General features: G+C 32.6%; 1 protein-coding gene across 1 annotated transcript in view; it reads right to left on the bottom strand.

The window, feature by feature from the left end:
• LOC139494974 (ubiquitin carboxyl-terminal hydrolase 24-like) overlaps nucleotides 1–6,555 on the bottom strand; it is a gene marked incomplete at its 5' end in the record, with an annotated part of 61,183 nt that extends 54,628 nt beyond the window's left edge. The window contains 8 exon segments of the mRNA XM_071283098.1: nucleotides 1,244–1,402; nucleotides 2,326–2,466; nucleotides 3,071–3,136; nucleotides 4,113–4,148; nucleotides 4,739–4,861; nucleotides 5,243–5,386; nucleotides 5,875–5,942; nucleotides 6,366–6,555. Of these exon segments, the coding sequence (XP_071139199.1) occupies nucleotides 1,244–1,402; nucleotides 2,326–2,466; nucleotides 3,071–3,136; nucleotides 4,113–4,148; nucleotides 4,739–4,861; nucleotides 5,243–5,386; nucleotides 5,875–5,942; nucleotides 6,366–6,555 (927 nt within the window).
• Between the last annotated feature and the right edge of the window lie 5,914 nt (nucleotides 6,556–12,469).

Raw genomic sequence — 12,469 nt, 5'->3', positions numbered from 1 at the left:
TGAGGGTTGCAAAATATATATACATCATTGAAAAACTACTAAATTGTATATTTTAAGCACAATGATATAAATCAGATTTTCATTAGACAAGAGTGCACACACTGAAATGTCTCGCCTTCTTTACTAATCATTGATATTATGTTGATAGTCCTAAGTATAAAGCTTTATTACAACTGTCACATAAACTTAACATTAACCAAGATAGCTAAACGAAGACCAATGAACCATAAAAATGAGGTCAAGGCCAGATAAACCATGCCAGGCAGATATGTACAGCTAACAAAGCTTCCATACAACAAATATAGTTGACCTACTACTTATAGTTTAAGAAAAATAGACCAAAACACAAAAACTTAACACTGTGCAATGAACCGTGCAATTGAGGTCATGGTCAAATAAAACCTGCGGGATTGACATATAGATCATAATATATTTCCATACACCAAATATAGTTGACCTTTGGCATATAATATTAGATAAAAAGACCAAAACTTAAAAACTTAACTTTGACCACTGAACCATGAAAATGAGGTCAAGGTCAGATGACATCTGCCCGCTAGACATGTACACCTTACAATCATTCCATACAACAAATATAGTAGACCTATTGCATAAAGTATGAGAAAAACAGACCAAAACACAAAAACTTAACTATAACCACTGAACCATGAAAATGAGGTCAAGGTCAAATGACACCTGCCAGTTGGACATGTACACCTTCCAGTTCTTCCATACACCAAATATACTAGCTCTATTGCTTATAGTATCTGAGATATGGACTTGACCACCAAAACTTAACCTTGTTCACTGATCCATGAAATGAGGTCGAGGTCAAGTGAAAACTGTCTGACGGGCATGAGGACCTTGCAAGGTATGCACATACCAAATATAGTTATCCTATTACTTATAATAAGAGAGAATTCAACATTACAAAAATTCTGAACTTTTTTTTCAAGTGGTCACTGAACCATGAAAATGAGGTCAAGGACATTCGACATGTGACTGACGGAAACTTCGTAACATGAGGCATCTATATACAAAGTATGAAGCATCCAGGTCTTTCACCTTCTAAAATATAAACCTTTTAAGAAGTTAGCTAACACCGCCGCCGTAGCCGCCACCGGATCACTATCCCTATGTCGAGCTTTCTGCAACAAAAGTTGCAGGCTCGACAAAAACTGAAGTCATCTGTTGTTAACTTTTAAGGAAGAATTAGTTTTGTGTACAATCAGTTTGATTTTACCTCTTTCAATGAATTCATCTTTGCATTAAAGTGAGGAGATTTAAGCATTTTAAAGGCTATTTCTAATCTAAGATCATCAAGTGAATCTGTATGTTGAGGCCACATCTGTATACATAATAACTTCATAGAACCTAGTAACTCAGAAACACAGCCAATATTCTGAAAATAAGAGAAAACATAATTAGTAAATACTGAAAAACCAAATATCAAGGTTAATTTTTAGTGACATTACAGTTAAAATAATAAAGCATGCAAACCAAGAGATTAAATGCATTGCTTGCCAACTTTGTTTGGTTGTTTGCTCAGACGTTGTAATTAAGATTGACACCTAAATTCAATGGGTAGGTGAAGTACAGTTAACTCTCGTTGTCTCGAAATTTCGGATGAGTCGAAGTTTTCACGTGGTCCCGAACTTTGTTCCATATAAATGTATGTAATTCGACTCCTGATGAGCCGAAATTGGATGATTCGAAATTTCGGTTGAGGCGAACTAAATTTACGATCCTAAGGTTAACAAAAGCATTAAAAATTCATTATTTATCTCGAACTAGTACACATATGTCAAAACATGACCTCCGGCATTCAAATGGATTGAAGAGTTAATCTGACAATACATGTGTAATTAAATTTCCAGTCACTGACCACTGTATTGATTTATGACAGGCTATTTCCACGAGTCAGTTATATACCCTGTAATGTACTTTATATTCCTTTGATTCCATTTAGGCCAATGGTTGTCAATATTTTCCTGACTAATTAATAGCTGGCAAATGAATAAAAGGAGATACCTTTAGGCGACAGCAACTAAATTGACACCAAAAGACATCTATAATTCAAAATATAGTATTTAACTATGCACCAGTGATGATACAATATGTCACCCTCTAACTCATCCATGTACAAAATATTTGTGAAAAAATTAAAATGAGAACATCATAGATCTATTATCAATATAAAATTCTACCAGAAAATTACATTTTTTATTTCATGCAAAATGTATATATGACCAAATATAAAATTCAAACATATAATATACAACATTGTTAGAAAATGTATCAAGTCAGATTCAAGTATCAACATACCTTTTGCTTGAAGTCTTTCTCATCCAAGTTTTGTACAAATTTAATACATTTCTCCATTGCTGGGGCTAATACTTCTTGTACAACTTTTGGATTTAAAAATTCTGCACATACTCCAAGTGGACTCAGCAATGCAGACATAGACTAAAAATAATAAAATCAATAGAGTATTTTTATTGATTTCATAGGTCTTTTTACATTCTTCAATCAGGATTATCTATGATAATCTATGCATTACAGAGGGAAAAACTTATATAATATAACTTGTGATTGTGGTTAGTAATGTACATTAATCAGTGAAACAGTGTTTTATCAGCAAAGAAATCAGATTTTGGTTTGATGCCTAAAACAAGTTCTTTTATTCATGAGGTTCATAATGGTGGCAATGCAAGATGTCATAATATAGTTCTCATTATTAAACCTTACAAGAATGGTTGTGTTTAGTCGCTGATTATTATATTTGTTTTTTGGTTATTGTGTTGTACCTAAATTAGGCTGTTACTTTTCATTTTTGAATTGTTAAACATTTGTCATTCAGGACCTTTTATAGATTGCTATGGGTTTTGCTCATTTTTAAAGGCCATACAGTGACCAAAAGTTGTTAACTTCTAAGTCAATTGGTCTGATGGAGAGTTGTCTCATTGTCAATCATACCACATCTTCTTATTTTGTGTATAAATATTTTCATATACAAAAATGTTAATAACAAAAAAATCTGTTTAATAATCTTTTCTAGCAAAATACATACTATTGCATCTAGATCATCATCTTCTAGTTTACTTCGGACATGTTCAACACCATTTTTGCATGCAAACTGAAAAAGAAGATAGCTCAATCTTACAGTACATTCACCTTCTTAGAACTTCATAGCTCTAGCAAATATATCTATATGAATGACATAACGAAACACATGCACTTTTTTCTCAAACACAAGTATAATTTCCTGTATTTAAACATTTTGACTCTGAAATCCAAAATAAATTATCAAAGGAAGGGAATAAACTTTTCTTACTATGGAGGTTACTACTGTGTAAGGTAGAGTGGGGTGCTCATTTTCGCCGGGGACACAATTTCGCCGTTTAAGGATTTTGAGGTGTAAAAACTTCAAAGGATGGCTGAAATGGAAGAAATGTGCCCGTAAATTATATTTTTGTAACAAATATAATATTTTTTAAAACTGAGACAAAATTGCGGCTCCTACCGAAAATGACCGAAAAACGGACATCGATTTTCGGACAATTTCCTGAATAAAAAACACGATTTCAAAGAAGTATTTCTAAGTAAATACTTGACTGAATGCCCTAATTTTGAATTCTTTATACCTTTGAAATGTCTGCTATTCATCTATAATGCAATTGATATGATAAAAATTGTTAAAAGCTGCGGTTATTTGGTTTTAAATAGATGTGTAAAAACGGCGAATATGTGTCCCCCATTGACAAAACATCCGGAAATTTCAAACACTCTTTAATCTAACTTTTCAGATGATTTTCTTAAAACAAACCGGTTTTCAAGCTTAAGATATTTTGCATTTGAAGTTATCTTCATATAGAAATATCAGTATACTTCAAAAACATTTAGACCTGAACATAAACTGTAGAAAACATGGAAAGATGTGGCGAAGATGAGCACCCCACTCTATACATTTAATAAGTAAACATGAAAAAAGTACAAACACAAAAATTTCAGTCTTGTTTTGTTTATTATTTATAGGATCATTGGTAAAATGATGTCTATACTGTTATAAGACCTCTGACTTGTCTTTAAATGTTGATTAAAAAATCACTTACCCTATTAATTAAGTGTGTCAACCAACCATATGGATCCTGCAACAAAGAAGACTTATTTATTTAAAATACAATAGTGGTGTTCTCCCCAGAGTCTTAAAAGCCATGTACATGTACAATGGTGCTAAATTTTATCTTAAAAATCTATTATAGACATGTGATGCTGTAATTAAATGGAAAAAGAGCTAGGGAGAACACAGTGTGTTTTCATCAAATATCAATCTTTTTAGTCATTTTTTATTTTATTTGAAACATCTTAAACTATTGACATTTTTGCAACATTTACAAGCTGTAAAGTTTTATTCTTAAAAAATCCACACTTACAATGCAATCCCGTTGAATTTCTTACATATTTAAACAAATCACTTTCACAAGTAGCTAAAACATATATTTGTTTTTCAATTTTTGTTTTAAACATAAATCAGACTGTTAGTTTTCTTGATTGAGTTGTTTTATATTTGCTATTTCAGGCATTTTATAGCGCAGTATGCTGTATTGCTATTGCTCATTGTTGAAGGCTGTAGGGCAGCATGTAGTAGTTAACTTCTATGTAAAATGTCTCTGGTGGAGAGGAGTCTCATTGGCAATCATACCACATCTTCTTATTTCTATAAAAGATAAAAACTTACTACAGTAGATTTGTAGCTTGTATTACAGGTATACAACACACCATCCTCTATCTTATCCTCCCAATACGTTCTATCTCTCTTCTGTCGGTTCTTGTAATGAAACTCACTATCTTTATTCAATGCCTATAAAACAGTTCAATTAAATATTAAATTGCATTTACATTGAAATAAAATTATGTAGTGACAAATAATATAAAGTAAAAAATAAGATGGAGATATTTCAAGTGAATAGAAAATCAATGATAATCAGAAGTCATGATCAATTTGAAATAACATATGTTAAATTGTAATTGTAAGATTTTTTGAAAAACTTGTAGATCTGAATATCTGTTCTTTTTTTTAAGGGTAAACATGTCTTGCTTCTTGCATCTATTTAAAATGACCATGTGACACCATTTTAATATAAACAAAGAAAAGACAATTGATTTCAATAGTTCAAATTGACATGGTGCAGGAGTACACTGGAACAATTGAGATATTGGACATACTAAGATATTAACATACCAGATAGAAGACTTCCATTAAAACTTTGGGTACAGGAAGGTGTTGTATTCTGGTTGCTACTAGATCTACCAACAGCTGTAACATGTTAAAGATCCCTTCCTGTATCTCGGTGTTCCAACGATGGACTGCTGGAGAATTAGTCAACTAAAACATCAAAAAACATTCTTATTTTGGTGTGTTATAAATCAGAACTTTTGTGATATATTATGATTTGAATTGAAATCTGCTGCATTTTTATATAAAGTTTTACATAATAAATCATGGTTCTTGGTAGGATTTTTTTGTCAAGTGCCAAGTCCATACTTTTTAATTTTGGTGAGTCTAACCATTAAGTTGATCCTTTTTTTCAGAAAGTTCTAACCAAAAATAGTAAGTAGCAAAATTTTACTCTGGATGTGGTCTCTTGATCATGACAAATCTTCCTTCTAAATTTCATAAAAATTCATTAAGGTTTGACAAAGTTATTGATGTCTGAAGTAAACATAACAATAGAATTAACTGTAAAATCAACTATATGATGATGGCAAAGAAGGAATGTAAAACAGCTACATTGTATGTCAAACAGGCGAAAAAAGAGATAAAGTAAACAGTTTTAATTCAGCATTCTAACCATAATTAACTTATAAACAAACCTTCCTAAAAGATTCTGGCATACATCTTTCAATAAATCTCTTACAATTCTCATCATTTTCAGTTAAATCTAAAAGAGAAATAAAAATGTATGCATAATACTTTTACATGTAAATAAAATTGAGAATGGAAACAGGGAATGTGAAATTGAGACATCGACCTGACCAAGAGCTTGTCATGCACTGTAACAGGATGTTTATACAACATTGTACAGTAAGCTGTGTACATGTAGTTGAAAATCTTAAAAAAGTTGACAACATCTAAGTACCAAGTATTCAATAAGTTTATAAAGACCTGATTGTACATACATATACATACTGGAACAGAACGGACATCACGTTGATATAATGTTTGTACTTAATCCTTTCCAAAGTCATTATGTGCTTTTATCCAACTTTTTGACAGGAAGGATACATTGGCAGCAAAAATGGGTGAAAAAAACCTACCAAATCAATTTATGAAACCAGACTAGAAAGTTTAAATGTTGACATACTTGCTTCAGCCAAACGTGTTGCAGCTAATAGACATTTTCCTAATGATTCTTCTTTCTTATAAGGTATTGACCAATGTTCAGCAAACACTCGTCCTTCAAGTTCATACAAGTTGGTGACAGGAAATTCAAGTGGGTTTCCACCTTCCTCCACCATTTCTGAACCATTGCCATTCTCCACTGCTGAGTCTCTCTAGAAGATAACAGTCAGAAATAAATAAACATTAACAACAGATCATGGAAGATATTTTGTTATTTTCTTACAAATACTTACCTGCTTTAGTTGATACTAGTGTACACTTTATTAGTCTTTAACAATAGTTTTTTTTACTTTTGTTAAAGTTTTATTCCCTTACATTTTATACACGCTGTTGTAAAAATTAATTTAATATCAAACATGGTAAAGGAAGATCAGTTGTCTCCAGCAATAATTAATTGTGCTTAGTACTAAACTTATAAAATCAAACCATGTGCAGCTAATTTTTATTGTTTTGTTCTTTTATTTATTCACATGTTAACAACACTTTCACAGCTTTTGGGTAGGGTAGAGTGATTATAACATGATAAGACCCACCAAATTCTTGGTGTCCCTGTCCTGGAACCTGCAATCCAATGGTTGTCATTAGTTGCTGTCTTTCATAATTACTGTGTTTCAAACATTCAACATTGTTCAATGTTGTTACTTTTTCATGCATGTACAAAAATGTAGTATAAGTCAAGTGTTGGTTAAAATTCTCTCTTGAATTGTTTCAAAATTTGTCATACCAGAGCATTTTATATGGGGATACATCCCCACTTGCGGTAGAAAAATTAATAAAAAAAAAAAAAAAAAAAATCAGGAAAATTTCCTGAAATTATCATTCTACTAATAGTCCGGCGGCTACAAGCATATTTCAGACGAATTGTGCACATCCTGTTACAAGCATGAAATTTGGCATAGACCTTCCTCAACTATTACTCTTTTATTTCAGATAGGGAGGCATTTGAAAAAAGAATGTAGGACAGAAAGTCACAGGACAAAAAGTCACAGACAAAAAGTCACGGACAAAAAGTCACAGGACAAAAAGTCACAATTCATTTTTTCTGATTATTTTCTTTGAATAAAAAACGCTTATTTCTACAAAAATATTTTTGTATTTTTCTTAAACTATTGTATATAAACCAACTTTTTAAACAAAATATATCAAAAAAATATCAAAGATTATCAAATAATTGTTAAAAAAAACAAAATGTCAAAGTGACTTGGCATTTAAATGGCTTCATGGTGCCAAGAAAAACATCTTTTGCATGATTAAAATTAAATAAATCTTCATTTTTCAAGTATAATGACACATTTCCTAAACTTTAATATGAATAAATGTATTTAAAAGTAAATATTTCAAGATATATTCTTATATATTAAAACAATTGTCAATAAATTATTTGTGACTTTTTGTCCTGTGACTTTTTGTCCTACCAAATTTGTGACTTTATGTCCTGTGACTTTTTGTCCTGTGACTTTCTGTCCGTTTACCTTGAAAAAAATGTCTCACTTTCGGTAAAATCCAAAATGGCGGACGTCATACTTAAATCAGCCCAATATCGAAGGCTAGCATGTAAAAATGTGTTATTATCATGCTACTATCATAATATTTGGTACAGACCTTTGTTTTTTACTACTTTTGGATAAATTAAATAGATTAGATGTCTTCAGAAACCCAACTTTCGGTTAAAATCCAATATGGCTGACATTGTACTTAAATAAGCTTATTTTTTAGGGAGGGTAACTGAAATGTGTTTTAACGTATTGCTACTATCATTACATTGTGTATGAACCTTTCTTTGGTGTTTCTGATGGATACAATGCATAAGACATATGTCTTAAAAACTCTTTCTTCCGGGTATATTCAAAATGGCAGACAGAGAAATATCAATTTTTTATTCAAATTTTCATTTTTTTCAATATGTAAAGAAATGATTTTATTTTGTGCTGGTCATTAAACTTTTGGCTTAAAGTTATCCTCAAAACCACTTATTCTAGCATGTTGTAAATATTTAAAGTTGACACTTCCGGTTAAAAATATGACGTAAATTTCAAAGATGAGTCCTCAATCTATTTCTTCGATTTAGAGTTTTGAATAGATTGATTAAAACAAAATAAAATCACTATAGTACTAAAAATTATTTAAAATTATTACTATTTGGCCAAGAGTACAGGTTTATTCACAGTCACCATGACATGCACACATCGCAGTGCACGGGATACCCGATTTTCCACATTAAAAATGACCGCGGAATCCTTTCTTACATCCACAATGTATAAGCTTTTGACAAAATGATGAGGCCTCAAAAAGAGTTTTTCAAAAGTTATCCTCTTTGTCCCCGCCTGGAGTGGGTAGCATAAGAGCCAATCCCAAGCTCGTCTCCCTAAACACCTGCCTAAGTATATTGCATTATTTACATGCTGGAAAAGACTAGACCAAGTTGAGGGAATAGCCTCGAAAAGCCGTCCCTGTTGCGCAAATAGTTATTTTCTTGCTTCGTTAACCATGTTATACCCATCTGCTAAGTTTGTGCGATCATACAGTAAAACCCCGGTGATTTAGTCTGATTAATCATCATTCTTTTTGTTAAAGTCACATCTTCAAATGCAATCAATGTCTCCCACATAGTCTTTTCCCCCCTTTCAAGCAAAGAGAGAACCATATCACAACAGGTAAAGACATGGATAACAATAAGTGTTTCAGATCACCCAGATCACTCATTGCCTAGTGCATTTGAAAGGCCATTGATAGATATTAATCCAAAGTCGTTTGCCCTCCCAAACACAACGTCTACCCATATGTCACGGAATAGCGAAACAGTATTGACAACATCATCATTAACGACTGTTCGAATCATGACTCGTTTAAGTGCGTGTTTCACTGCATCAGACACATGCACCATGATTTTAGTGTCTGCCTCTAAATGTGGACTTGGTGCTGAACTTGAAATACATTACGTGGTGGATAAGATAGAATATCCTGACCATTTGTTGCTATAACTACCATACGCATCCAAGACTTCATCCACTCGTATTTCAGTTTCAAGGTATTTTATTTAGATAAGGACATAATACCCAATCAGCATACTCAGTAGGCCGCAATTCACAATCGGAGAGCTGATTTCCAACATTTACAAAGACTGTGGTATTGTTTCTCACATCTTAATAAATTCTGCAAAAACACATATTTTCTTGCCTTGTTAACCTAATCTGTTTCTTTTTTTTTATCTTCCAACAAAACCACGTATCGTTTTCAATGACATTAAACATCAAATCCATATGGTGATGTTGGCTGGTCAATCATCATTCTAAATGCTATAGTCACATCTTCAAACTCCATTAATGTCACCAACGCAGTTCCTTTTCCAGCGAACGTGTTATCTTTTAATGCCTAGTGCATTTGAAAGGTCATTGATTGATATATATCGTCTACTTTTGTGTTTCAAATGTCTGGTTATGTAAATGTATTTCAGTTGTTTCCTGTAATTAGTTAATACTTCAGCTTTATCATGTACATCTTTTGAATATTCATTTTATTAAATTTACTGTTTGCAAAAGTATAAATTACTCTAAATTATAGGGATTTTCTGGTAACTTAACAGAAAACCCTTGCCGTTTTTGGCACAACCTTTTTGATCTTTTGGTCCTCGATGCTGTTCAACTTTGTACTCGTTTCGGCTTTCAAACTTTTGTATCTGTGCGTCACACATAGGTCTTGTGTGGACAAAATACACTTCTGGCGTACTAAAATTTTGAACTTGTTGCCTTTTGTTGGCTGTTGTTCGTGTGATTGTTTGTCAATTGTGTTCTCCAATTTATTTATATTGTAGTCCTGTGTTGTCATTTTGATGTTATATTTCACATGGCCATAAAAGTGCGAGGTTTGGCATGCCACAAAACCAGGTTCAACCCACCATTTTTTCCTTTAAAAATGCCCTGTACCAAGTCAGGAATATGGTCATTGTTATATTATAGTTCGTTTCTGTGTGTATTACATTATAACGTTGTGTCGTTTGTTTTCTCTTATTTTTGAGTGTAAATTCACATTGCGATAAGACGTGTCACGGTACTTGTCTATCCCAAATTCATGTATTTGGTTTTGATGTTATATATATATGTTATATTTGTTATTCTCGTGGGATTTTGTCTATATGTGTTACATTTTAGTGTTATGTCGTTGTTCTCCTCTTATATTTAATGCGTTTCCCTCGGTTTTAGTTTGTTATCCCGATTTTGTTTTTTGTCCATGGATTTATGAGTTTTGAACAGCGGTATACTACTGTTGCCTTTATTTATACTTTCCCCCTTCTAAATGCAAACCAAAGTTTGTCTGCCCTATGTCACGGAATAGCGAAACAGCAATGACATCAGTATCGACTGTTTGAGTCATGACTCAGTTAAGTCTATGTTTCACTGCATCAGACACATCTATCTTGATTCTAGTGTCAGTCTCTTCGTGTAAACATGGTGCTAAACTTGAAACATCATCAAGTGGTGGATAACACTAAACATCCTGAGCATTTGTTGCTTCAACTACTTTGTACTCAAAATTGTATTGAGCAAGCTCCTGTGAATGAAAACTTAAAAGTTCTTTCTTACTGTCGTCATCTCTCAGAAAACTTTCCCATCTTTGAGGATGTTTTTAATCCTGGGTTCGTCTGTGTATTCCCTTTCCCCTAAATGTTGCCCTTGCTTCTTTTAGCAGCTTTAAAACTACCAGTATTTCGCTATTCCGTAACAAAGGGGCAGACGAACTATTGATTGTATTTGGGGAGGCAAAAATCTTTGGATTAATATCTATCAATGGCCTTTCAAATGCACTAGGCAATGAGTGATCACACACTTTTATTTCTGACCAATACCTTATGACGGGTTGTGATACTGTTCTCTCTTTGCTTGAAAAGGAAAAAAAAGACTGCGTGGGAGACATTAATGGTATTTGAAGATGTGACTTTAACATAAAGAATGATGATTGATCAGCCTAAATCACCGGGGTTGTACTGTACAAACTTATCAGATCTAACTTGATTAACGAACCAAGAAAGTCAATTTTTGCACAAAAGGGAAATCTCATTTTAAGTGAGGCTATTCCCACGACTTGTTCTAGTCTTTTTAAGCATGTAAAACGTGTAATATACTAATGCAGGTGTTTAGTGAGACGAGCTTTGGATTGACTCTTATGCTACCTAGTCTTGTCACTAATGGATTGCGAAGGGACAAAGAGGGTCCCTTTAAAAAAAAACTCTTTCTGAGACCTCATCATTTTTTCAGAAGCTTGTACATTATGGATGTAAGAAAGGATGCCGCGGTCATTTTTAATGTGTAAAATCGGGTCTCCCGTGCACTGCCTTGTGTGCATGTGGTGGTGATTGTGAATAAGCATGTATTCTTGGCCAAATAGAAGTAGTTTTAAATATTTTTTAGTACTATAGTGATTTTATTTTGTTTAAATCAATCTATCCAAAACTCTACATCGAAGAAATAGATTGAGGACTCATCTTTAAAATTTACGTCATATTTTTACCGGAAGTGTCAACTTTATATCTTAGCATTTACAACATGCTAGAATAAGTGGTTTTGGAGATAACTTAAAGCCAAAAGTTTAATGACCAGCACAAAATAAAATCATTTTTTTTACATTTTGAAGAAAGTTGAAAATTTGAATAAAAAATTTATATTTCTCTGTCCGCCATTTTGGATACTTCCGGAAGTAAGGGTTTTTAAGACATATGTCTTATACATTGTCTCCATCAGAAGCACCAAAGAAAGGTTCATACACAATGTAATTATAGCAGCAATACGTTAAAACACATTTCAATTACCCTCCCTAAAAAATAAGCTTATTTAAGTACAATGTCCGCCATATTGGATTTTAACCGGAAGTGGGGTTTCTGAAGACATATAATCTATTTAATTTATCCAAAAGTAGTAAAACACAAAGGTCTGTACCAAATATTATGATAGTAGCATGATAATAGGACATTTTTACACGCTAGTCTTCGATATTGGGCTGATTTAAGTATAACGTCCGCCATTTTGGATTTTACCGGAAGTGAGACATTTTTTTCAAATGCCTCCCTATCTG

Source organism: Mytilus edulis, chromosome 1 (genome assembly GCF_963676685.1).
Source record: "Mytilus edulis chromosome 1, xbMytEdul2.2, whole genome shotgun sequence".
Taxonomy (NCBI): domain Eukaryota; kingdom Metazoa; phylum Mollusca; class Bivalvia; order Mytilida; family Mytilidae; genus Mytilus; species Mytilus edulis.
This window is presented reverse-complemented; position numbering and strand designations above follow the sequence as displayed.